This window comes from Saccopteryx bilineata, chromosome X (genome assembly GCF_036850765.1).
Source record: "Saccopteryx bilineata isolate mSacBil1 chromosome X, mSacBil1_pri_phased_curated, whole genome shotgun sequence".
Lineage (NCBI taxonomy): Eukaryota > Metazoa > Chordata > Mammalia > Chiroptera > Emballonuridae > Saccopteryx > Saccopteryx bilineata.
The window spans coordinates 115299607-115326537 of record NC_089502.1 but is presented as its reverse complement, the minus strand read 5'-3'; the positions used below and the strand labels follow the sequence as shown (position 1 = coordinate 115326537).

The following is a 26931-nucleotide window of genomic DNA, read 5'->3' as shown; positions in this document are numbered from 1 at the left end:
TGGATTGCAGTTGGTAGAGTTGATAATAACCATGTAATACATAATTTTTGCTATATTATCTATTCATTAGCTTCTATTGTAGTTAGGAGATTTTTTCTTTTTCTTTTTTTTTTTTTTGTATTTTTCCGAAGTTGGAAACCGGGAGGCAGTCAGACAGACTCCTGCATGTGCCCGACCAGGATCCACCCGGCACGCCCACCAGGGGGTGATGCTCTGCCCATCTTGGGGTGTCACTCTGCCGCAATCAGAGCCATTCTAGCGCCTGAGGCAGAGGCCACAGAGCCATCCTCATCGCCCGGGCAAACTTTGCTCCAATGGAGCCTTGTCTGCGGAAGGGGAAGAGAGAAACAGAGAGGAAGGGGGGGTGGAGAAGCAGATGGGTGCTTCTCCTGTGTGCCCTGGCCGGGAATCGAACCCTGGACTCCTGCATGCCAGGCCAACGCTCTACCACTGAGCCAACCGGCCAGGGCCTAGGAGATTTTTTCATTAGTTGTTTATCTTTATGGGTTTGAGTTTTCCTCCACAAGATGTTAAACTTCTTTAGAGGAATTCCTATCCCTTCTCTAATGTTGTACAAGATGAGGATGAGATGTGTAGACTAGGACACAGTCTCTGTCTCTTGCTAACTGACTGATTCACCATCAACTTAAAAGGCTAGTAAATTGCAGTTTTCAGATTAAAGTTAGAATTGATTCTAGTCCATAGAAAAATGAATACTGGCTACAAAAGTGAGACCCTTTGCTTTTATTAGAAGACCTGAGTGGTAAATATACATTAAGAGAAGCACATTTAGGTTATAATTATACAGCCAACTAGAAATGCACATTTTCAAACTCTTAACTTTGATGTATTACATCATATATCAAATATAGTTATTTAGAGGTTTCTATCCGGAAAAATACTTTAAAAATACTGTACAGAATGTTATTTGTTGTGTATTATTTGAAAATATCTACTGATCTTTGTTTGCTAGATTGATTTTGCAGTAATAGTGCTATTGTAGTCCTATAGAAATATTCAATGTGGTAACATCTCAGGTAAAAAGATACAGGGCACTGTTTCTGTGATGTATTCAGTCAGAACATCTGTGGTTTGAGAGAAAACTAAGCCTTCTAATTCAAATATACTGCAGTCCTGCTTTGTGGAATTCATATACATGTCATGACCGTATCTTGTCATGGTTTGTTCTTCACAGAAGATGGAAATTAAGAGATTTGAGGGAATTTATGAAGATTACCCATTTCCCCCCTTGTTTTCAGACAAGAAATTATCCCAAACCAGTTAATAATCTAGGTTCTTATTGGTAGCAATTTAAAAAAAGTGTATATTGTGTCCAACATAGCAATGATTTCCAATATTTAAATCACCTCCTCTCTCCCTAATATAAGACAGCCTTCCAGATGTATACTAAATACTGAGGTACTTTGTCTTTTGTTCTAGTCTCAATGTAGTAGTTATTTCCATAACTGAGAAGTCCTTTTATTACTCCTCTGTCTTAATGTTATCTTTTGTAGGTCAATTCTGGTTTCTTTAAGTCCTTTTATTACTCCTCTGTCTTAATGTTATCTTTTGTAGGTCAATTCTGGTTTCTTTAAGCCATAAATCTCCAATCTCTTCCATATATTCTATATGTGGAGGAATTACTGCAACAGATAGGGAAACTGGCACTAAACTTTTCAGTTACAGGTAACCCCATGTCTTCTGAGCCTCTTCACCCATGTTGATGATCATGATCGAACACTTGAACGCCAAGATACTCTACAAAATGAGTAATTTTGAAACCCTGGATTTTTCTTCCATTATTATGTGGCAATATATTCAAATATAAAGGAGACAGCTTTTGCAGTTGCTCATAAAACCTTACACACACACATGCACACACACATATATATTTTCCTGGTATTAAGATTCTGAGGTTTAAACTTTCTTTTCCAAGCAAAGGCAAATGTTTCTCTGACTATAGCTCAAATGTTCATAAGATACTTTTTTTTCTTAATGTTTATTGTATTGACGTTAGAGAAATAAAGAGGAAGGGAGAGAGAGATAGGAACATTGATCTGCTCCTGTATGTGTCCTGACTGGGGATCAAGCTGGCAACCTCTGAGCTTCAGGATGAGCTCTAACCAACTGAGCTATCAGACCAAGGCTTATAAGATATCTTTTTAGAAACGTAAAACTGTTGTTATACTTACTCAGTTTTATTTTATTTTTTGAACAGGTACTATGCCCCCTGGGAAATGGATATTGAATTTTGATGAAGACCTTTCAGATGGCCTTGTTTTTGCCGCACTGTTGGCAGCCTATTGTCCATTTCTGGTAAGAGTTATTTTTATGCAGAATGGTCTTCCATTATATGAAAGAACTTAGTAATTAAATTTAAAATGTTTTCTGCAAACCAATTCTTTTAAATGTTTTGATTTTAAGTAACGCCTGAATCTGCATGACTAGCTTTCCCTTTTTGTTTATTCTTATATTTTGATTGCAGTAGTCTACTGCAAACAAATATTAATATTTAAAAAGATTATTTGCTGAATTACAGAGAACAGTTGAAAAGCTGTCATCTTTATTACATTACTGAAAGGTTTAACTGTTGCCTTTTCCAGATCGAGGCTCATTTTGTAAATATGTACACAGAACCGAAATGTTTTGAACAACGTTTTCACAATTCCCTGATTATTGTGAATAGTTTTCATGACATTGGCTTTAGCACAGGCATAGAGGTGAGTGCCTTTATATCATACATTCCATAAATATTTTATGAGGGTCTTTTCTTCTTTATTTTCCATTTTTATTAGGTATAACTGGTAAGTGAAAATTATATGTATTTAGTTTATATTATGATTTTTTCATTGAATGATATCATGATGTTTGATATAATATATGTATATAAAATCCTAGTGGAAAGAAAATAGCATGGACTTTTCCATCACTGGTATTCAGTCCATTGGTTATCCATTTTTGAGGTTGTAAGGAAAACTAATATATACCTTGACTTTTATCTCCCAATATACTTAAAAATGTAGAGATGTCCAAGAGTTGATGAACAGAGAAATTGACAATTAATTTAGTAGCTAATTACCAGGCTTTTACCAGCTAGTTCCAATTCACTAATTTTTAGTCAGCCTGGATTCACCAAGCACACTAAAGAGCAAAGTTTAAAAATATCACCCTTATCTGGAGATTATTATGCTAATTGAAATAAGTCAGGCAGAGAAAGACAAATACCACACGATCTCACTTATATGTGGGATCTAACAAACACAATAAACTGAGGAACAAAATAGAAACTGAGGCATGGATACATGAACAGACTGACAGCTGTCAAAACGGAAGGAGATGAGGGAATGGGATCAAAGAAGGTGAAAGGATCAGCAAAAAAGACATATATACATGACACATACACAGAGACAACAATAGCCAAAGGGAATGGGTGGGTGGGAGTAGGTGGAGACAGACAAAGGAGGGCAAGGGGGATAGATAGAAAAAGCTGTGCTTAGGGCGGAGGATGCACGGTGCAGTGTGCAGATGTTATATTGAGTTGTGTGTTTGAAACCAGTATGGTTTTGTGAGCCAGTATCACTCCAATAAATTAAAATAAAAAATAAAAATAAAATATCACACTTAAATTAACTTAGCCATGACAGATAAATGCTGATGCCTACTACAGTACTGTCCACATTTTAACCTATGAAACTCAGCCCTGGATTTATTTATGTTTACATTTCTTATTTTTTATGTCCTTTGAAACTGTCGAATAAGCTAGATAAGTTTCTGAACCAATGTCGTGTCCTGTTGTAGAATCTTGTGAGCTGGAATATACAGTTCTTACATAGTCTCCCTTTCCTGACATGCTTTTTATTTAAAGGAAGACTATTCTAGGAATTGTTTGGACTCTGCATAGAATGTATTTTCATTTCCACATGTAGATAGATGGATATAAAAATAAATATAATGAACATTTACAGAGGTTAGTTATACTACATATAATTCACTGAGAAGAAATGAGAGCTAACTCTGGATAGATAACCTAACTTTTCACTGAAAATTTTGTTTGTCTTTATCATCTAGAACGTTTCAGCCTTAAATAACAGAATTCACGAGTACAAGTGGTTTAAAAATAAATTCAATATTTTACAGTAGATGAAGTCAGGCAGTTACTCAGTTTTCCAACAAAGTTTTTAGAGATTCATTTTGCCCAGTCCTTCTCAGCCTACTGGCTTATATGTGCACTAATACCCATGAAATCCCTACTGCAATTCTCATAGAACACTTGCACACAGCTCTGCTTGGGCTGGCTGAATAGCACGTTTTATTATGCTTCTCTTTTTCTTTAAGTTAAACCTTTTTCACTGATCCCCAAAGCATATCTCCATCACATAGCATTGACCAGAATTGCATCGCTTACAGCCAAACCAGTGTTTGAGAAAGGTAATGGGACAAGCACAAAAACTGGGATTCTTAGTAAAGAACAAGGGAGAAAATCGCTGTTAGGAAGACAATCAACAGTGTTCTCTGTGGGATTACAGTATGTCAGTGGATACTGCTATTTACAGTTGGTGTTGAATTTGAAAGCTGATGATATCTTGAAGTCACAGAAAATGAAATAAATCCAACACAAAGCTCAGTACCATCTCATCTCTTCTTGTTACTGATGAGGAAACTGAGGCTTTGTGAAACCAGTTGATGTATTCAAGATCATGGCAGTGTATAGTAGTAGGACTTGAATTTTAGTTTATCAGATTTCTATTCCAGCAATTTTCTCTATTACGATTTTTTTTTGTTTTTGTTTTTTGTTTGTTTGTTTAATTTCATATCTTTTGTTAGTCTAGTAGAAAATGTTGTCATCAGGGTCAAAAATGGATCAATATAACCAAATTTATTCTTGCCTAGACCTATATGGAGAAAAAGATGATTATGTTTTTGAAAGATACTTCACATGAAAATCTTGTTTTAGGGAATCCTAACTTATCATTTGGCCTTTTAAGCCTATGTATGATTGGCTAAATTGTAGTTGTATAATTTACACTAAAATGTACAATGTAATTTAGGTTATTTTCATTGAAATTAATCATGAAGAAAGATAAGAATGCTCTTTTCTCTGTTTTCCAGTTTAATACCTTAATTATCAAATACATTTGTCTACCAAGATAAACATTTTATTTCCAAATTTTCAAATACGAACTTTTGGAATAATTTTTATATTTCTCTCTGTATCCTTTATGTTGTAGTCACTCAGTGTTCAGAAGGCTTCTGTGGACCTTAGACTTGAGCCCAGAGTGCGCCGCCACTAGTGCTCTCCTTTCCCCGACCAGTAGCTTTCCCCGTCCCTGAGCCCTCTTTGGCTCACCACGTGCGCTGGCCCGTTACACAAGGTCCAGCAGGGCCATGGTCTTCACTTTGTGGAAGTTCAACTCTGTATTTAATTTTTTAATTTGTTTTAATCTTTTTTTGTGACAGAGACAGAGAGAGGAACAGACAGACTAGAAGGGAGAGAAATGAGAAGCATCAATTCTTTGTTGCAGCACATTAGTTTCTCAGTGATTGCTTTCTCATATGTGCCTTGACCAGGGGGCAACAGCAGACCAAGTGTCCCGTTGCCCTAGCCAGCGACCTTGGGTTTAAAGCTGATGAGCCTTGCTCAAACCAGATGAGCCCGCGCTCAGACTGGCGACCTCGGGGTTTCAAACCTGGGTCCTCCGCGTCCCAGTCTGATGCACTATTCATTGCACCACTGCCTGGACAGGCTAATTTGTTTTTATCTTAAGTAACTTTTCTATATCTGTTGACTACTATTGTCTTTATTGAAGAAAGGTAGGACCAGAGAATATTGATGAGAAACTTTGAAATATTTATGTCACATATGATGTTTTTCTCACATCATATTCATTGACAGCATCCTATCCTGCTGAGGCAGGCCAGCTCTCTTATTATTATTATTATTTTTTTACTAACAATTCCCTCCTCAGTTACCTTTACTAGTAAACCTTACTGCTTATTGATAAAATAAGTAAGAATAAACTCACCTCCCTTTCATAAAAGGAAAATAATGTTTTTTGGAAATGTGAATTAGCAGATGATCAGATGGGCTATAAATTATTCTCAGGTAACTGCTGCCAAAGTTCAGAGTCAGATGTCTTAGTTCCTCTACGAGCGAGCATTCCCCCCTTATCCACTGGACATATGTTCCAAGACACCCGGTAGTTGCCTGAGACCCTGGGGCCTGAACACTCTACGTACTATGTATATACTATATGCTATGTTGTTCCTATACATACATACTTATGATAAAGTTTAATTTATAGATTAGACAAAATAAGAAATTAACAACAATAATAGAATAGAACAATTATAATAATATACTATAATAAAAGTTATGTAAATGTGTTGTCCATCAGCGAACTAGCATGGATTTCTTTATCCTTCTTAGCAATTTCAAAGATAGAATTATTCGTAGAGTAGATCTAAGAGCCCCAGCATATGAATATTTTTCTTTTTTTATAAAGCTGAGAACTTCTACCTTTTCACTTAAAGGAAGCACTTTACAGCTTCTCTTTGGCATACTGCGACCATCACTACTCTTTTGCTTTGGATCATTATTAGTGAATAAGGGTTACTTGCAAGCACTGCAATACTGTGGCAGTTGATCTGGTAGCTGAGATGGCTCCCATATAACTAAAAAGGGTGGGTGGCGTGCATGTACAGCATGGAGACACTGGACAAAGGGGTTATTCCCAACCTGAGCAGAACTGAGTGAGATTTCTTTCTATCTGACAACAGTGCACAGTTTGCCACTTATGAATTCTTTTTCAAATCTTCTTTTAATATTTTTGGGTTGCACTTGACTAGGGGTAAGTGAAACTGTATAAAATGAAACTGCAGATATGGGGGACCTACTGTAACACTTTAGAATTCCTTTTTTTAAATTTTAGTGAAGTGAGAGGCAAGGAGGCAGAGAGACAGACTCATGTGTACACCCTAACCGGGATCCTCCTGGCAAGCCCCCTACTGGGTGATGCTCTGCCCGTCTACGGCCGCTGCTCCATTGCTCGGCAACTGAGCCATCTCAGCACCTGAGGCGAGGCCATGGAGCCATCCTCAGCACCTAGGGCCAACTTGAGCCATTTTAGCAATGGCTACAGGAGAGGAAGAGAGAGAGAAAAGGAGCAGGGGGAAGGGTGGAGAAGCAGATGGGCACTTCTCCTATGTGCCCAGACTGGGAATTGAACCCAGGACTTCCATATGCCTGGCCGATGCTCTACTGCTGAGCCAACTGACCAGGACCTAGAGTTCCTTAGCTCTTACACTATATGCATTTCCAGGCCAGGTCCAGTTCACGTTCAGTTGCTAACTTGAATGTGCACCATTAAATCATACTATGATCTTAATTTTATGGAAGTGTAGAGAACTCCCTGTACATTGACAATGATAGAGTTGCTTTTTTTTTTACTTATTGTAGTTATTTCTTTTTTGTCACAGAGACAGAGAGAAAGACAGACAGGAAGAGAGAGAGATGAGAAGCATCAATTCTTTGTTGCAGCACCTTAGTTGTTCATTGATTGCTTTCTCATATGTACCTTGAAGGGGGGCTACAGCAGACCAAGTGACCCTTTGCTCAAGCCAGTGACCTTGGGCTCAAGCTGGTGAGCCTTGCTCAAACCAGATGAGCCCGCGCTCAAGCTGGCGACCTCGGGATTTTTAACCTGGGTCTTCCGCTTTCCTGTCCCACGCTCTATCCACTGCGCCACCGCCTGGTCAGGAGAGTTGCTTTTTTTTTTTTAATCAGGGGTATTTTATATCTTTGATTTCTTGCCTCAGACCAATCCCAAATCTTTTTTTTTTTTTTTTGAAGCTGGAAACGGGGAGAGACAGTCAGACAGACTCCCGCATGCGCCCGACTGGGATCCACCGGCACGCCCACCAGGGGTGAGGCTCTGCCCACCAGGGGGCGATGCTCTGCCCCTCCGGGGCGTCGCTCTGCCTCGACCAAAGCCACTCTAGCACCTGGGGCAGAGGCCAAGGAGCCATGCCCAGCGCCCGGGCCATCTTTGCTCCAATGGAGCCTTGGCTGCAGGAGGGGAAGAGAGAGGCAGAGAGGAAAGGGGGGGGGTGGAGAAGCAAATGGGCGCTTCTCCTATGTGCCCTGGCCGGGAATAGAACCTGGGTCCCCCGCACGCCAGGCCAACGCTCTACCGCTGAGCCAACCGGCCAGGGCCCCAGTCCCAATTCTTATTTTGCTGTGACTGATTCTCCCCCACTACCTGCACCTTGTCTTTGGAGATCAAAGTCACTATGTAAACTGATAAAATCCTTCCTTCTTCTCCTGACTCTACCTTTTAGCTGTAGTGCTTTCTGGCTATATTGATTGTCTCTGCTGTTATTCCTCTATAGTCTGGATTTTATCTCAAATGTATTCCAGCAACCATCACTAATTTATCTTGTTTATCACTATAATTCATTTTCTGCCTTATTATAATGTGTCTGTTCTGGAAAAAGTGCTTCCCCAACCATCTACAGTTTGATCTGCTGGAATTGCTGCTCTTGTCTTATTTCTTGTTTGGAAATCAGACCTTCTCCCTGGCACCTATGCCCTCTATGAAGTGGTCCTTGCACTCCTCATTCTTTCCTTCCACTGCCTTCTTACCTTGTGCATAACTCAAATTGTACTTCTTCTTCCAAATGAACACTCTACTTCCCTGTATCCTTGCTCTATGGTTCTTTGTTTTTCTGATAGAGTATACCCTTTACCCCACACCAAATACAGCCTATTTAAAAACCAAGCACTCTTCAAGGTCATCTCATGTGGTACCTCGTCCCTTGGACTTTTGATTTAATATCTCTTGCCATCTTTCACCTAAGTAGCTTGTCTATTTTTTTCAAGTTTTTTTTTTACTGCATTCTATGATACTTTAATAACTCAGAGATGACATTTTAGTCACATGAGTAAGTATTTCTAGTGCATAGTGTTTTTCTGATGTCTGGCTAGCTTTTATGGAGTCTTTGATTCTGTAAGGTTGGCATTATACTTACAACACACCTCATTCATCTTTTAACATTTAGGTCAAGCTCTTCTGAGTCACAGCAATATATTTGTTGTTGTTGTTGTCACTACATTTCAGTAACAGTCAATAACATTTTAAAAAGTTTTAAAGTATTTCAACAATTGACGTACTATGCTTTAGCTCTACTTACTTATTTTATCTGTATATACTCTATTTATATTTTTCTTCTTCAAAACTAGGCCCCTGACATCTGTGAACCGAATCCAATCCAGATGCTCATGCTTTGTGTCTACATGTATGAAAGACTCCCTTCTTATCTCCCCCGGAAGTTGCTGACGTTTCAATGTACTCTACATGAAACTGCGACAAAACACGTAAGGGTATATTCAGGGCCAAAGTATACATGGAGTTAAACACTTTTAAGTGGGGGTTTTATGTATTTCTTTCCCAAACCCAAAGCAACAGAAGTATCAATCTGATACAGTAAGCCTTAGCAAATATTGCTCCTAAAGCAAAGGTGTAGCAGAATGAAAGAGACAATTTTTGCTTACTAATAACCTCTAACCTGCAAGAACATGATGACTCCTTCATGCAATTGAGGAATAGGGGTTGGGGACATAGAAAATATAGTTATACAATTTGAAGGGCAATTCATTTCAAGAAACTTGAAATCCATTTCATATACAAAAAGACTGATGCCATAAGTGGAAACTTGAGATCTGAATGTGCTTGGTTTTCGTTTCGGGACCAGTGTACACATCCAGGTGGGTTTTGTTCCAATGAAGGTATAGAAAGGGAAGTAAGAATGGCAGTGCTCCTGACCAGGGCCGTCTAATTCTCTCTAAACGGTATTATATATGCTGGAGGAGCTAAATGGACAACTGAATTTTTTAATTTTCAGAAAAAACATTGAAAATGAAATTTTGAGTCTGTGACAGTAACAAATCTATATAAATTGTTTACTTCAATTTTAAACAATTTGTTTCACATAAACACTTGTGTAACATCTTCTACCATAGAAATTTTAAATTGTTTATATTTACCTAAGGTTGTTTTTATAAAAATCTTTAACCAGATTTATAGGCAGTCTCCTTGTTTCTAAGGACACTGTAGGTCAGGGATAGTCAACCTTTTTATACCTACCGCCCACTTTTGTATCTCTGTTAGTAGTAAAATTTTCTAACCGCCTACCAGTTCCACAGTAATGGTGATTTATAAAGTAGGGAAGTAACTTTACTTTATAAAATTTATAAAGCAGAGTTACAGCAAGTTAAAGCATATAATAATAATTACTTACCAAGTAGTTTATGTCAGATTTTCGCTATGTTTGGCAGAATAAATCTTTATAAAACAACTTACTATATAGTTAAATCTATCTTTTTATTTATACTTTGGTTGCTCCACTCCTGCTCACCATGAAAGCTGGAACAACCACTAGAGGTCGGTAGGGACCAGGTTGACTACCACTGATCTAGATTAATAAAATCTTATTTTCTACAAAAGTTACGTTACTGCTTTGGTCATTTATAGGTGGGGTTAATTTTATACTTCTGATGCAAAACTTGTCCATATTTGGTCTTCAAAATACATACTCTGGTGTTGTTTGATTTCTAGTTGTGACCTCTTTGAAAACATAACTGTAATTTGTGACAGTATGGACAATGGTTGGTAAGATTGAGTTAAAAATTGGGAAAAACTGAGGGTCCTGACTCAAAGTGTAAAGGGCTCAATTTAGGGAAAGTAAAGTCACTCTTGAATTTTTTTTTTTGTTAGCAAAATATTGAGGTACAGTCTCTTTTATTTAGTTTTTTTTTCCTTTCTCTTTCTGTCAAAAAAGGAAATGTAAAACTCTTTAGATAATGTTTTCAACAGTATTTACTGTGATAATTCCCTAATGCAGTGAAATTTAAGGGCCTTGGGTACTAACTAGCCTAGAGATATCATTATATTAAAGAGGACTTCTGACTCATATTTCTAGAGAATTAGAAATGTTTTGCTTAAGCCTGTGGAAGGCAGGAGGAGTCTGAGTTAGATTAAGCACTGATTTATTACAGTTAAGTATTATTAACAATTCTTTAATTCTGACCATATGTTTGTATTTCTTTATGGCATTTGTTATTTTTTAAAAATTAGTTAATAATGCCTTGGCTGGTTGGCTCAGTGGCAGAGCATTGGCCCGACATGTGGAGTTCTTGGGTTCGATTCCTGATCAGGGCACACAGAAGAATCAACCATCTGCTCCTCCACCCCTCCATCTCTCCCTTCTCTCTTGCTCTCTCTCTCTCTTCTCCTACTGCAGCCATGGCTCAAATGATTCAAGCAAGTTGGCCCCAGGAGCTGAGGATAACTTCATGGCTTCTCTCCTCAGGTGCTAAAATAGCTCAGTTGCTGAGCAAGGGAGGAGCAGCTCCAGATGGGCAGAGCATTGCCTAGTAGGGGGCTTGCTTGGTAGATCCCAGTCGGGGCACATGCAGGAGTCTGTCTCTCTGACTCCCTGCCTCTCACCCTCTCACTTCATAAAAAAAAAATTAGTTACTGACAAACTCATATTTAAACATGATTTTTAAATGTGATATTGAAATTAAATTAAAGCATGTTAAAATGGAAACGTGATATCTTTCCAATTTAATTATTAGAAGTATTGTCCACACCTTAAGATTATAAATGGCATTGTACAGATTTAACTTTCATTTTTCACAAATGTAAGATACATCATTTGTAGGGAACAATAAAAATTAAATATAAATGCAAAAGGAAACATTAATTCCAACAAAACTTTATTTTAAATTTTATTTAAGAAGAATCTTCGATTTGCAATTTGCTGAAAAACTTAGAGATAGTTTGACCCTATGCTCCAACACCATGAACGACAGTGCCTAAGTCATAGAATGTCATTCTTATCAACCCTTTAATTCTTCCATAATAAAGAAAAATTTCAGGAAATGTCTATAAAAATTGAAAAGGTATTTCTGTAGCTATATGTGTCAAATAGAAACATAGAGTACTAAAACCATTAAATCATATGGCGAGTAAAGAAAAATGTAGGGTGTACTTATTTTCTGAGACAATTTTTAAAGCTATGAACTCTCTCCCCACTTTTTTGAAACAGACATTACACAGAAGCACTACAGTTACAGACTATCGTTGCAAAACGGAAATTGAGGCTTCAAAGCTGTCTTTCCTTCCCTTCAAAAGCTTTCCTCTCTCCTCATGTACCACTCACCACCCCTACATGAAGCCCTAGAATTGGATGGAATACTCTGACTACAGATGAGCCCAATGATTTTTGTATCATGCATGTGATCTGACCATGAGACTATCTCCTTTAAGATCGCAGGGATGGTTATGAAAGTTACAGGAGTGGAAGCCAATAATCATGCATAGTGAATTTATTATTCTTTTTAACTTTCCCTTTCAGAAAATGGAAATTTGTCCTCTGGGACTTAAAATGAGTTGGTCAGTTAAGTAATTCTTTTGGTGCTGATATCTATAAGTAGGCAGGCAACATTAGACCACAAATCCTTGGGATAACTGAAAATAGAAACTCTTCAGCAGCAACATATGTATTCTGGTAGTTACAGAAAGTTTTCATTGAAATATAAAAGTAGTTAATTTAATCTTCGACAAATCTCTACAATATTCCTTACCACTCACTATAATCACACCCGTAGTGTGAATTATTAACTTTTGAAATATTTGTGTCTGTAGTTCCTGGATTGCCTAAGTGCAGTTACCTTTCTTTTACTGTAATTTGGCCAATCATCTGTTTGCCCATCTGTTCTTCCTTTTTTGGGCCAGTACTTTCTATGATAACCTTGTGTCTTCCTAATGTGTGTATGTTGTTTTTTTTTTTAATCCCCAGTACATTCTACTTAAAGATATGTATGTTCAAGTTTTCATGGAATACATTCTCTAAAAATGAACTAATTCATTTTCCAGTAGTCTCCATCTCTCAACATCAGGAAAGAAGGGACAGTGAAACCATAGATATACTATCACTTCTAGATGAGGCCACCATTATTTCTAGCCTGGACATCTGATTATAAATGTATGCTCTTTATAACTTTATACATTGAGTAGCCAGAGTATCCTTTTTGTAAATTGGATTATATAAAATCTATGTATAAATTTCTCTAAAGATTTCCCTTTGCAATAAGAATGATCTCCAAGACACTGAATTTTGACTTCAAATCTTTGTGTCATTTTCTTGCTTGAAAGCTCCCCTTCCCTACCTAGTTTTGCTAAACTGTGTATTCAAATAAAAAGTGGGCTTTCCTCCAGTTAGTACACATTAGAAATAACTATTTTCAATATTAAAATGTTAACTCTCTTTGATAAAAATAAAAGAATGTTAGGTTGTGTAATTTTTAAAATTCATGATCTTGCCTGACCAGGCGGTGGCTCAGTGGGTAAAGCGTAGGCCTGGGACGCTGAGGACCCAGGTTTAAAACCCCAAGGTTGCCAGCTTGAGCATGAGCTCATCTGGCTTGAGCATGGGATCAAAGACATGCTTCATGGTCGCTGGCTTGAGCCCAAAGATTGCTGACTTGAGCAAGGGGTCACTGGCTAGCCTTGAGCCCCCCCCTGTCACCCCCTGTCAAGGCACATATGAGAAGCAATCAATGAACAACTGAGGTGATGCAACAAAGAATTGATGCTTCTCATCCCTCTCTCTTCCTGTCTGTCCCCCACCCCCAAAATTTCATAATCTTATTTTTTACTCTCTTGTTCTACAACATAGATTCTAGTGAAGAATCCAAGCTCGACCCCCTTAGGGTATACAACTAGAATTATTGGAAGAGACGCTGCTGACTTCTCCGTTGTTTCCCTAACAGGGAGTATGGTAACAATTCCTCCAAAGTAAGTGTTGTGTGTTTTTGTTTGTTTGTTTTTTAATTTACTTGAGTGAATGTATCAGCCCTCAAGATTTAATGTGTGTAATAATTATAAAAAAGTAACCTGGATTTGTTTTTTGCTAGATAGATATAAATGAAAAGACCATCACTCACACAGATAATTTATTCATATGTTGCTGAGATTCCTCATCAGTTTTGTTAAAAATGCCTAACAACATTAAGCAGCTACATTTAATGTATACATTTAATTTTAGTTTCTTTTTCATATGTATGCCATGTAGAGTAGTAGACAATAAGATGTTTATATACATAGTACAGTCCTGTTTGCTGCAGAACACTGGAAGCAGTTTGTGCTAAATTTATATATATAAATATTATATATTATATATAGTTGTTTCTGATTATAGAAGCACTATATGTTCATTGTAGGAAATTTAGAAGCTATGAAAGTATAAAGAAAAAAGACTGATAATCATACCTGAAAGATACTCCAGTGTTGCCACTTTCTTTTTTTTAATTTTTAAATTAAATTTATAGAGTTGACATTGGTTAATAAGATTACATAGGTTTCAAGTGTGCATTTCTATGATACATGATCTGTATATTGCATTGTGTGCCCACACCCAAGGTCAGGTCATCTTCTGTCACCATATAATATATCTGGCCCCTTTTTCCTCTTGCTACCCCTCTGGTAACTACTTTTTTTTTTCTTTGAATTTCCCTGTTTCATAACATCATGTTCTTAATTTGGGATTATAATAGCTTCATAAATGTCTCTGACTTTCACATCCTCACTCAGTAACTGTATCATTTTTATATTATTTGAGTTTATTTGTTACATTTGTTTTCCTTGGTCTTGCTGTTTCACTGAGTAAATTGAGGGATCTACTCTAATGACTTGTGATTCTTTTTTTATCCATTTTTATGTAACAGTGTGGCAATAGAATATAAATTGTGAGTCTGTATATGTACAGGTTTGTCAGTTGGAAGATATTGCTTTAGGGTGAAGCATTCTGCTTTTGTGCCCAATTACCTGGTAATCTTCTCTGGCCTTGGGAAGAGTCGGGCTGTCTGAATTCCATTTTGTCCTTTCTGAAACTAGGCATTTCTGGAAATGGCTTCTCCAGAAGTCTTACAGGGCATCTCTGTTTTCTTTATTAGCCTCTGTGCAGATGCTCGTGCATGACTCCCTCCAACTAACAACATTTAAAAAAAATCAAGTTATTGTAGTTTTAATGAGATTTCTCCTATAGGCAATGAATCTGAGTTTCAGATGCCACTGTGACCTAGAACCCTTCTGTCATGTCATTTAACAATTAAATGCTGCAGTTGGATACTGTTATGCACAGGCTCTATCATCCAGCCTCATTTTTCTTATTTGGAAAATGTGGATCAGAATATTTATTCACAGTTTTGTCAGTAAAAGAAAATGTAGTTATATAGCTAAAACACCTAGTATTGTAATTAGAACTTACAGGAAGCAATCAATAAGTATCTGCCCCTCTCCCCCAATTCAAAGTGCTGGTTTTTCATACATGAAAACATCAACACTCTTCACAGTGTTTACAGTTTTGCAGAGTGCCATATAAGCAAATATATAATGAGGATATAACTTGATAATTGTTTTATTTGTGATGTGTGTATAGAGCCAGAGGAAAATGGGAAAAGAAAGCTACCTAAGTGTTCTTGGGGAAACCACCAACGGGTTCTCAGAAGATGTAATGCTTAATTCTCCATGTATATGAAAAGTCCTTATTCATTTCTCTGGATGTATCTTATTTTGTAGGCTTGAATAATACTATTATTAGGTGGTTCTTTAAGTATTATTATTTTTTTCTTAAATGAGAAGTGGGGATGGCAGACAAACAGACTCCTGTATGTACCCTTACCAAGATCCACCCAGCAAGCCCAGTATGAGTGATGCTCTGCACATCTGGGGTTGTTGCTCCATTGCTTGGCAACCAAGCTATTTTAGTGCCTGAGGCGAGGCCGTGGAGCCATCCTCAGTGCCCAGAGCCACCTGGCTCCAACTGAGTCATGGCTATGGAAGGGGAAGAAAGAGAAAGGAGAGGGGAAGGAGTAGAGAAGCAGATGGTCGTTTCTCCTGTGTGCTGTGACTGGGAATCAAACCCGGGAAATTCACATGCCAGGCTGACAATCTACTGCTTAGCCAGGGCCTCTATAAGTATTCTTTAGCTAGTCTAAATAATTTCATAGTCTTTGGTTTTTATGAGTAAGATTCAGAAACTGTTCTGTAAACAAACAAAAAACCTGTGGCTTTATCATGATCAAATTATCTATGTGTACCACATCCTGTTTTATATTCTGACTAAATTGTAATTAATAATGGCTCTTTCTGCCAGCTGTGGATTTAAATTCCCAGAGATATAATTTATACAGAAAGATTAAACAGCTACACCAGTATATAAACAAACATGTTTATGTCAATCTTCAACTTCATGACTAAATTTAGCTATAACCATGGAGCGACTGTCATAAAAGTAAAAGTATACTTTTAGAAAGTTCTTTTTTTCCTCATTATCCTCATTGAACCATATGGGCACTGACATTGATATGTTATATATTTATCCTCTATCTTTTCTGAAAGCCAAGTTAAAGTAGCTTATGAGGTACATGTAATATGAAGGAGTTTTTTTCTTAAATTAGGGGGAGAGAATTGGATCATAATCCCTCCTGTCAGAGTCCTTGAATGCCTTCTGTCCTTGCCTGACTCAGTCTAGCTACTCATTCTCAACCTTCATATCTTACTTTAACATAGCACTTCATCTGACCTTTCAGACTATATCACACTCCCCATTATGTGCTGTTATACCACTTGATAGCACACACAATTTGTAGTTTTCACATTTATTTTGTGATGACATATTGTCTGCCATGTCCCATACAACGTAAGATCCAAAAGATTAGCAATAGTTTGTTTTGTTTTTTCTAATCACTGTATTCCAAAAACTTAAACAAGTGCTTGGAATATTATAAATTCTCTATAGAAATCAACGGAATGAATGAATGGTTTTATCTAATGATAAATTTTAGAATATCTAGAAAAATCCTAAGTCACTCACAGGTACCGAACACAGAGTTTGAGCCTATTATACCCAAAAAGGTATCACAAGGTCAAATATTCTTTGTTCTCAGATTCAGATTTAAGATATTTTCATAATAGCCAAGAAAAGGCCATTTTGCATAAATCAAGATTGGTGATGATCTATATGGATAAAAACCATTTCTACTCTTGCTAGATGTGGGCTGTATGTTTATTTCTAAAAAGAAATTTTGAGAATATTTTTATTGATTTAAAAGTCCCCTATTTACTAGACTCTGCTGCTTCCTAAACTCACCCATTCAACAGTAATTTCTTTATGGTTCTAGGGAAATTAAGCCAAAGTTTGACACTCAGAGAATCTATTTCCATCACCATTCCCAAATATGTTTCCTAAGGGAAGGAGACAGGTGATAGTTTGTACAATGAATAACTGTGATATGATGTCTAATGCTAAATATGTTAAAAGCAAGAGCAAAAGCAAAGGTAAAATTTCCCCAAGATTTGTCACCCCCAGTTGTGTCAAAGCAAGGCAATGCTGAAAGATTCAGCCAGCAAGGAAACAATGAAAACCATTTTGTACTTGGAGAGTTCTTTATTTATTATACATGAACAGTGAAAACAATAGTAAGCAAAGGGACTAGAGTCCTATGTCCCTTGTGCGGCACACCACCAAACCAAGAAGGTCCAGATGACAGTATCATGGTCAGTAAGAGAGTATTGTGGACAGTTGCATGCTGCAACTGAGTTTTATAACGTGTAATTCTACCCTGAAGGGGGGTAGGAAGCAAGCCTCAGACCTCATCAGAAACATTCTGGTGAGAGCCTCTCAAGGGAGATAGGGAGGCAAGTGAGTTATCTTCTTGTAGCAGCACTTCATGAGCCTCCATGCTCTTACGTTATGGGAAGATCATAGAACTTCCTGCCAATACTTAAGATCGGTGACTGGTAAGCCTTGCATTTGTGGCCTATGTGTTAGCATGCAGGGTCACCAGGATGTCGTGGCTCAGTCATGCCCCTACAAACTGGCAAGTGAAATCTCCAAGTAAAAGGCAAAAACCTCGGGCTGAACCAAAAACAGGAGGCTAGTGTGTTCAAAGAGGAAAATTTATTTTAAAAGTGTCTGGGTGCAAGCGGGCTGAGACCAACAAAGGGTGTTAACCCCAAAGGAGAGATAGGGCAGGGGTTGTATAGAATAATCAAAAGGGCCTGGGGCAAAAGCAGCTGACATTGCTGCATCTGCTGTGCGGGACAGTTTTCTCTGTTTGTGGATTGGAGTGGCATCACAGCTCCTCAAAATCTGTTTGCACTCTGACTCAGCTGTCCCCTTATCAGCAGCCAGGGATTTGGGGTGGGTTACTAAGTAAGCCAGTCCTTCCTCTTTCGGCCTGCACTGTTCTAGAGATGGCAGCTGAATAGCCATTTTATCCATCCCCAAGACCATAGACTCTATCTTTTTACTATGTTTTAGATTAGAAAGTTGAACATGAAGGCAGATGGATATTTTTTTATTCCTTTTAATTATGTATATCTTGAAATAAAATTCATGTTACTTATATACCATTCATTTCATTTGAGATTTGAATTTTATTTTCAACCACAGTTTTATCAATTTTTTGAATTCTTAGTCTTTCTCAGTTTTTTTTCTTTCATGTGACTAAAGACCAGTGACATGACTAAAAGTTTGCCTAAACAGTAGCTTAGAATATCCTATGAAATTCACACAAAAATATAATTTTCTTTGGCTAGCTGTTAGAAAATCCAATATTTGGTAGATTATATATACATTTGGAAATTAACTTTAGATTTTACAGACTGGATCAAGATTTCTTTTTTAATTAATTATCCAACTTCAGGTGACATATTTTCTTATGTTAATATGAGGTGTACAGCCTATTGATTAGACATTTATATAACTTACAAAGTGATCACTCTGATAAGTGGCACCCATCTTTCACCATACCATATTATTGACTATATTCCCTATGTATCCCTGTGACTGTTTACAACTGGCAATTTGTACATAATCTCTTTCATCTTTTTCACCCAGTCCCCCAATCTCCCAACTATCTGATGACCATCAGTTTGTTCTCTGTATCGATGAGTTTGTTTCTGTTTGGTTTGTTTATTTTGTTTTTCAGATTCCACATATAAATGAAGCCATATGGTATTTGTTTTTCTCTGACTGACTTATTTCACTTAGCATAATACCCTCTAGAGCCATCCATATTGTCTTAATTGGTACAATTTTATTTTTTATGGCTCTATTCCGTTATATATATTCATTCGTGTATCGATTGGGCACTTAGCACTTAGATTACTTCTGTTTCTTGGCTTTTGCTAATAATGCGACAATGAACATTGGGGGCATATATCTTCTCATGTTTTGGATTTCTTCGGTATATACCCAGAAGTGGAATTGCTGTGTCATATGGTAGTAGTTCTCTTGTCAATTTTTTGAGGAACTTCAATACTCTTTTCCATAATGAGTGCACTGATTTGCAATCCCACCAATAGTGCACAAGGGTTGCCTTTCTCTCCATCCTCGCTAGCACGTGTTATTTGTTGATTTATTGTTGATAGACATTCTGACAGATGTGAGTTGTTATCTCATTGTGATTTTCATTTTCATTTCCCTGTTACTTAGTGATGTTGAGTTATCTTTTCACATCTCTGGTGATAAAGCATTTATATCAAAATATATAAAGAACTCGTACAATTTAGCACTAAAAATCAAATCATCTAATTAGCCTGACCAGGCGGTGGCACAGCGGATGGAGTGTCTTCCTGGGATGCTCAGCTCCCAGGTTCAAAGCCTCAAGGTCACCGACTTGAGCGTGGGTTCATTGGCTTGAGTGTGGGCTCTCCAGCTTGAGCACAGGGTTGCCTGCTTGAGAGTGGGATCATAGACATGACTCTGTGGTCACTGGCTTGAGCCCAAGGTCACTTGCTTGAGCAAGGGGTCGCTGCTCAGCTGGAGCCCCCACACAGACATACTTCAAAGCAGGTATGAGAAAGCTGAGAAAGCAATCAATGAACAACTAAGGTGCCACAAGTAAGAGCTGATGCTTCTCATTTTTCTCCCTTTCTGTCTGTCCTTGTCCCCTCTCTCTCCCTGAAAAAAAACATTAGCAGAGGACCTGAATAGACATTTCTCAAAAAAGAATATAAGATGAATCTAGATGTTTTAACTGATGACAATAACTAGATTGTAGGCTTCCTGAGGTCTCCCAACAGTGTAGGCATTGGGCACATGGTCCACATTGAATTTGATGGTTGTTACCTTTTCTCAATAAACTTTTCCCTCTTATTAGAGAAGAAATCAGCGTTGCTGTGAATTTCACCAGTCGCTTCCTCCATCCTACTGAAGCTTCACTGCTATTAATTTCAAAACATAGAAATGCAATTGGAGGAAGTACAATGATGTTTCCTCTTAAGGGTGAAGTCAGCAAATTTAATCCCATTGTAAGTAAATTTTACTTATTTATATGTCTTTGCTGCTCTTTTCAGACCATGGCATATCCCAATCATAGCTGTTCTTCCTAGTTGTATCTTCTGGAAACTTGTTCTTTGAGATCTTGTGTGTGTGTTCCTACATTTGCACAAATTTTGGCCTCTCTGTCTCTGATTTTTTTTTTTCTGAAGCTGGAAACGGGGAGAGACAGTCAGACAGACTCCCACATGCGCCCAACCGGGATCCAACCAGCACGCCCACCAGGGGTGAAGCTCTGCCCACCAGGGGGCGATGCTCTGCCCCTCCGGGGCGTCGCTCTGCCTCGACCAGAGCCACTCTAGCGCCTGGGGCAGAGGCCAAGGAGCCATCCCCAGCGCCCGGGCCATCTTTGCTCCAATGGAGCCTTGGCTGTGGGAGGGGAAGAGAGACACAGAGAGGAAGGAGGGGGGTGGAGAAGCAAATGGGCGCCTCTCTTGTGTGCCCTGGCCGGGAATCGAACCCGGGTCCCCCGCACGCCAGGCCGACGCTCTACCGCTGAGCCAACCGGCCAGGGCTCTGTCTCTGATATTCTTATTCTGATACTCTTTCTGTGGAAATAAGTCTCTACTTTCATAATAGAATTTTAAAGGACTTAAATTGAGTGAGCTTTTAAGGTCAGCTTTTTAGGATTACTGTACATTAGTGCTTTTCACGAAGGGGTCATTCACAATACATGTAGCAACTTACATGCCCTCTGCCATGGAGACTTGTGATTTAAGTTAAAGCAGTCCCTGAGCCTGTGTCTGTTTTTGTTTGAATTAAGGGTTGGTGGTTTACACAGCAAAGATATATGCTTCTCTTCTCCAATTGGAACATTCATCAATTTATCTTGAGTGTTCTGTGAATCAAATTCATTAAAAAGATAATACTAAGACTGGCATTTAATGAGTAGTGATGATATTCCATAGTTCTGTGTATATCTCAAAGCATAAAGGAAAAGGATTTTAAAAACTCCTATAAAATGATTGTAACGTTTCTATAATTGACTTTTTGTAGTCACTATTTTGGCTAAATATTATTTTCTACCATAGACATATAATAAAGAAGAAATAAATTTGTTATCTTGTCATATTTCCATATGGATTTTAAAGAATTCCAGGTGTGCAGCAGCATGAGTAGGAAGTAAATAAACATAATGGCTCTAGTAATAGTTCTGTAAGGAGAACATTAAGATATTCACATGGACAGACTGGCATCTTACATAATGACACCCAGAGGCATTTCATTGTCATTGAAATGGGTATTATGATCTTCTGATTTTCCTCCTGAATAATGACCTCTTACACTTCCCAATTCTTTCACACAAATTCTCTGAGACCAAACATGGCTTTGCCATGTTTCTAAGAGACATGCATGTTTTTTGCCTATTGTTAGCATGGCTCTGGGACAGCAAAACTGACACTTGAAGCTCATGTGGTCTCTGTTCACTTCTTCATCTGACTATTCATGGCCTTAGTCACCAGGAAGTAGATTGGGTAATAATAGAGAAATAAAAGAAGGTAAGAACACAGTCTATAAAGGTAGACTTTCTAGAATATTCTCCTCTATGGAAATCCATTGAGTAATTTTAATTTTAAATTTTATGTTTGTGCTTTAATTAGTACAAAAATGCCAATGCAGCCACCTCATTGAAAATACAGACATGCCTCACTCACACATACCCAGACACAGATAGATATTCATGCACTCACACACTTGGGTGCGCACGCACACACACACACACACACACACACAAAACTGCCTCTTCCTTATGTCATGGTATTAGGTATATATACAATTAAATAATTTGCAAATGTGAAATGCTCAGTTATTAATAACACATTTTTAAAGAAATCAATTTGGGAGACATTACTCTGACAGTTCAGTTGTTAGTACTACATTATGGATCAGTAATAAGGTAAAATATATTTTTATTTTTTTTATTTAGATTTCAATGGTATAGTGATTCTGGGAAAAGGTGAACTATATAATTGATATTGTAATATTTAAAAGAGTAAGTTTTTAGATGCTTTAAGCTTATATTTTATAATTCAGTTTACTATTTTTTGTTCTTACCATTTTGTATGATTTATTTTTTTACTTTAGAGTATTATAAATTGCAGATCCCCATGTTATAAATGGCAGATGATCAGTGTGAATGTTCAGAATCCCTTTCTTAGTGATGGTGACTTCAAGTAAGTTATTGTTTGGGTATAAATTCAATTAGCCATATCAAATCTTAAAGGAAATATAACTATTTTCAGCATGAACTGTTTTGAGGAGAAATTTTTTGATATTTACTTTGCTATAAATTTATAAGCATTATATGAAATGGAATGACTAATGAAGGCAAATCAGTTCCCCTTAAAATGCTATTACCTATACAAAGCAAAAACTGATCATATCAAATTTTTGAATTTTGTTTATAAACTCTGTTTGTTGAGATTTACTATTTATTTAACTTTAAATAATTTATAATTAACAAACATTTTATTTCTAATGCTATTTCATCTCTCAGTTTACAAAAGTGAACTTTTGATTCAAGAAATTTATTTTTTACATAAGGCATCATTATTGATGAAAACTGCTTATTAAATATGCATTTATGCATCTTGAGATTTAACAACAGTAGCAACAACATAGATTTAAGATAAAAATACAGTAAAATGCTTATTATTTAAGATCACAGTAGAAAAATATCTTGCTAGAAATTTACATGTTTAGGGAGAAGATTGGACAATGATATCTTACGTACTGCTTAAATTATGAACTCTCTTTCCACCAGCTTTAGAAATTGCAACAATACTTGTATTGAGATCGTAAGTTGTATATATGCTTATTAATGTTTGATAATTTTTAGTTTTTTAAATCATCATATGTCTAGGCTTTTGGAAGTTTCTTATAATAATATCATTTATTGTTGACAAAACAAAATTTATTTTTTTTATCATTAATTGGTGAATTTATGGTCCTGAGTTCACTGAGAGAGAATTTTGTTAGTATAATTTTATTTACGTACTATAATATCATCATGTAAAGAACAAAAAAAAATGTCAGTAAATTTCATATTAATCCAGTATGAAAATATGTCCCTAAATGAACCAAATGACCTACTGCATTTCCTCAGAAGAAATGAGAAGCAAACATATTTGGCCTTGTGTTCTTGTGGTAAAAGCTGAAAGAAAACTCAAATTCCAGGATATTAATAGTTGTATGTTTCTCAAAAAAATCATAATATTTTGTAACTTTATGGCTTACCTCAGATCACATGATTTAGGTTAAATATAGACAGTACTGAGTACATTGGTTTTTTTCAGGGAGCCACAAGACAGGTTAAACAGTAACCCTGTAACCATGCTGAAGAGCTCCAACCTCAGTGTCTCTTCATGTCCTACTCCCAAAAGAAACATTACTACTTTCTTGAAATAGGACTAGAAATTATTAAATGTATACAGTTGTAACAATGCATTAAGGCCAATGTATGATTTCCTCTTTGTTTTTGGAATATAATTTGGGTAGTCATTTATATTCTAAAGTTCCTTGTTAGGAGTATTTAGTATTGCCTTTCAATATAAAAGAATATGTATATATTTTTACGTATTTCATTTCCAGATTTTTCCATTCTTTCTGACATATGTGTTTTGAGTTGTAGAATGAGAACTCATGGAGTTTTTAAATGGTAATTTATTCTGATTCTAATTATATGTTATGAATGAAGAAAACATTTTAAAAGAAGAATGTTTTGTGGTCATCTGAATTTTCTTATAGTAGAACCCAAAATAATTCTCTTATTTATTTCAGTGTTATTTTGGTGGAATCCTCAACAATGATCTCCACAACATCCCAATTAACTACATCTGGACAATTCATTGACTGCAGGAACCAGAGGTAAATATCCATATATTTTATGCTAATAATTATCTGAGGAAATATTCTGAGAAGTTTAAGTAAACTTATTGTAAAATTCTATAATAGTTTTAATTTATTGGAAATATTTAATTTATATTACATATATAATTTATATTCTTAATCTCGTATGTTGTACAGGTTTATATGCATGAAAATTGAATAAATATGCATGTGATTAAAAACAGTGGATTCTTATTAATCATGGCAGTTATGATCTATAAAATTGCTGCAAGCATTCAATTAGTGAATACTGAATCATTACTCCTAGGAGAAATATATATATAATCACATAGATTATAATCGTAAATTGTATAATCAGAAACTGTCCTGATAGTTTCTAACTTCTTTACACAAAGAAAATGAGGTTCAGAGTGTAAAATGAATTGCCTGTGGCTGTGCCAATAACAGATGCCAGACAAGGAAGCCTAACCCTGTCTGCCTGGACCCAGAGCTCGAGCTGCTTGCACTTCTGTACTGCCCTGTGGTCTCCATCCTCAACTCATCTATGTATGAGAACTGAAACAAAAAGGCCTTGTGTCACCTTGTTTAACCTCCGCTGGGAACTTGTGTGACCAGTGACTGGAACTTTTTGCCTTTCTGCACATGTATACAAACAACCTTTATAGCACCATGAGTATTGATTTTGGGGTCACTAATCAATTTTAGCAAGGAGGTAAATTTGCAAATAGTAGAATTCGTGAGTAATGAGGATTGCCTGTATTTAAGCTTATTCCATCTATATGATGAGGTCTGTATTTAGTTTAGAAAGAAACCTTGGATTCTGAATAAAGAGGAAGAATTTTTTAAAGCTAGATTTCTTTATATTTCTCATCTGTTAAATTACAATTGGCCCCTTAACAACCAGATTTGTATGGTGTCTGTGCAATTATTATATACAGATTTTTAAAAAATACTATAAATGTGTTTTCTCTTTCTTACAGTTTTCTTAATTACATTTTCTTTCTTCTAGCTTACCTTATTGTAAGAATACAGTATATAATATATAGAACACAAAAAAGATGTTTTATTCAATTATTTATGTTTTTGGCAAGACTTTTTCTGGTCAACAGGCTATTAGTAGTTAAGTTTTGGGGGAGTCAAAATTACATGTGTATTTTCAATTGCACAAGCGTTGATACCTTAACCTTCATGTTGTTCAAGGGTCAACTGTATAAAATAACTATTTAAAGTCAAGTAGAATTAAAAACAATTTTGACAAGATTAATGAAAGTTGGGCCAAAAAATAATAATGCAATGCCTATTAATGAAGTGCATGTTCCTTTGTGTCTGTGTAATTCTTGAGCGCATCGTCATTCTTTTAGATGCATAAACATTTTAGGAGGCAAATATTTGGCCACGTTGATAGCATAGAAATTTCCAATATTAAAGTAATCAGAATCCATTAAAATGATTTTACAGATCTTGCTTAGATTAAAATGAATACAGATTATTTTTCAAAAGAGAATTGTATTTAAGCCAATAGTTTTAGATGATAAGAATTGAGTTTATTATAAAATATTTTTTATTGTTTTGGGTTTTTCTTTTAAAGGAAATTTAATTTTTATCTCATTGCATTTGTTTTGTTGAATGCTGATTTCATGCTTAAGGCCTTCAGAGTCTTCTTTCATATTTTGTTGTGGATTATAAAATATGAATTAATATATTGAGCTATGTGATAACATATTTATAGGTATCATTAGAATAGAATATTGTAGGCATTTTATGTTAGGTTCTTTGTAGTATGAAATGCTAGTATTATTTTTAAAAACTTCAGTAAACATTTCTCCTAGATTTTAATCTTTTCAGTTCCTTCTTTCTTAAGAAGATGGTTGGTGATCATAGTTTTCTTCTGAATTTCCTTGAAATAATTTCTTCACATTAATTGCAAATAATTTATACTGTTACATATTAAACTATAAATTAGATCTCAAAGCATTGCTGTAGATCTCTGTGACCAAAGCAACTCATAGTTGAATCCATTCAATGAACATCAAAATTAAATCTACTTTCACAATTTAGAATACAGTACAGGAATTATGTATCTCAAGTTTTAACATGATTTTCCTTCACATTATATTATGGAGTGGTTTTGATTGTACCCTAAAATCTGAAATTATTGAAATCACCCACTTTCAAGTTGCAGGCAAAGACATTTCTCAAATCAAAAGCAAAGTGGGATGAACAAGTATGAAAGCATTCCTCATTTAATTTTGGAAGGAAAAGAAAAGAAATATTGAAGTATTCCTTCAAAATAATTGCCAGTTTAAGATGAAGTACAACTTAAGAAATGTGTCTACTGTGGTCACAAACATTATTGATCGTTCTTTCTCATATAATCTCTTCTATTTGTATTTATAATCCTGTACCTTCTTAGTTCTTCTCTCAAGCCTGTGTGTAAAGAAACAAAGATGCAGTGATATTGAGTGTTGCCTCAGGGAGAACATGATCCAACATAGAGTAGTCAGGCTTCTGAAGATTAACTCTCAAAGAATAACTCAGAGCCATTAAAGGATTGAGGACTTATTCCTGTGCAACTCTGTGCAGACTGTCTCCCCCATCAAAGGCAAGGTTGGAACTTACAGAGGCAAAAGCCACACAGTTTCTAAAGGAGAAGGGCTGGTTCTTGGGTCACTT

General features: G+C 36.3%; 1 protein-coding gene across 1 annotated transcript in view; it reads left to right on the top strand.

Annotated features, from left to right (window-relative positions):
* CFAP47 (cilia and flagella associated protein 47) overlaps window positions 1-26931 on the top strand; it is a 374219-nt gene that overhangs the window by 202061 nt on the left and 145227 nt on the right. Inside the window, exons 34-40 of the mRNA XM_066250539.1 lie at window positions 2219-2316; window positions 2604-2720; window positions 9239-9373; window positions 13741-13859; window positions 20231-20381; window positions 22495-22583; window positions 24190-24276. Of these exons, the coding sequence (XP_066106636.1) occupies window positions 2219-2316; window positions 2604-2720; window positions 9239-9373; window positions 13741-13859; window positions 20231-20381; window positions 22495-22583; window positions 24190-24276 (796 nt within the window). The remainder of the gene's footprint in view (window positions 1-2218; window positions 2317-2603; window positions 2721-9238; window positions 9374-13740; window positions 13860-20230; window positions 20382-22494; window positions 22584-24189; window positions 24277-26931) is intronic.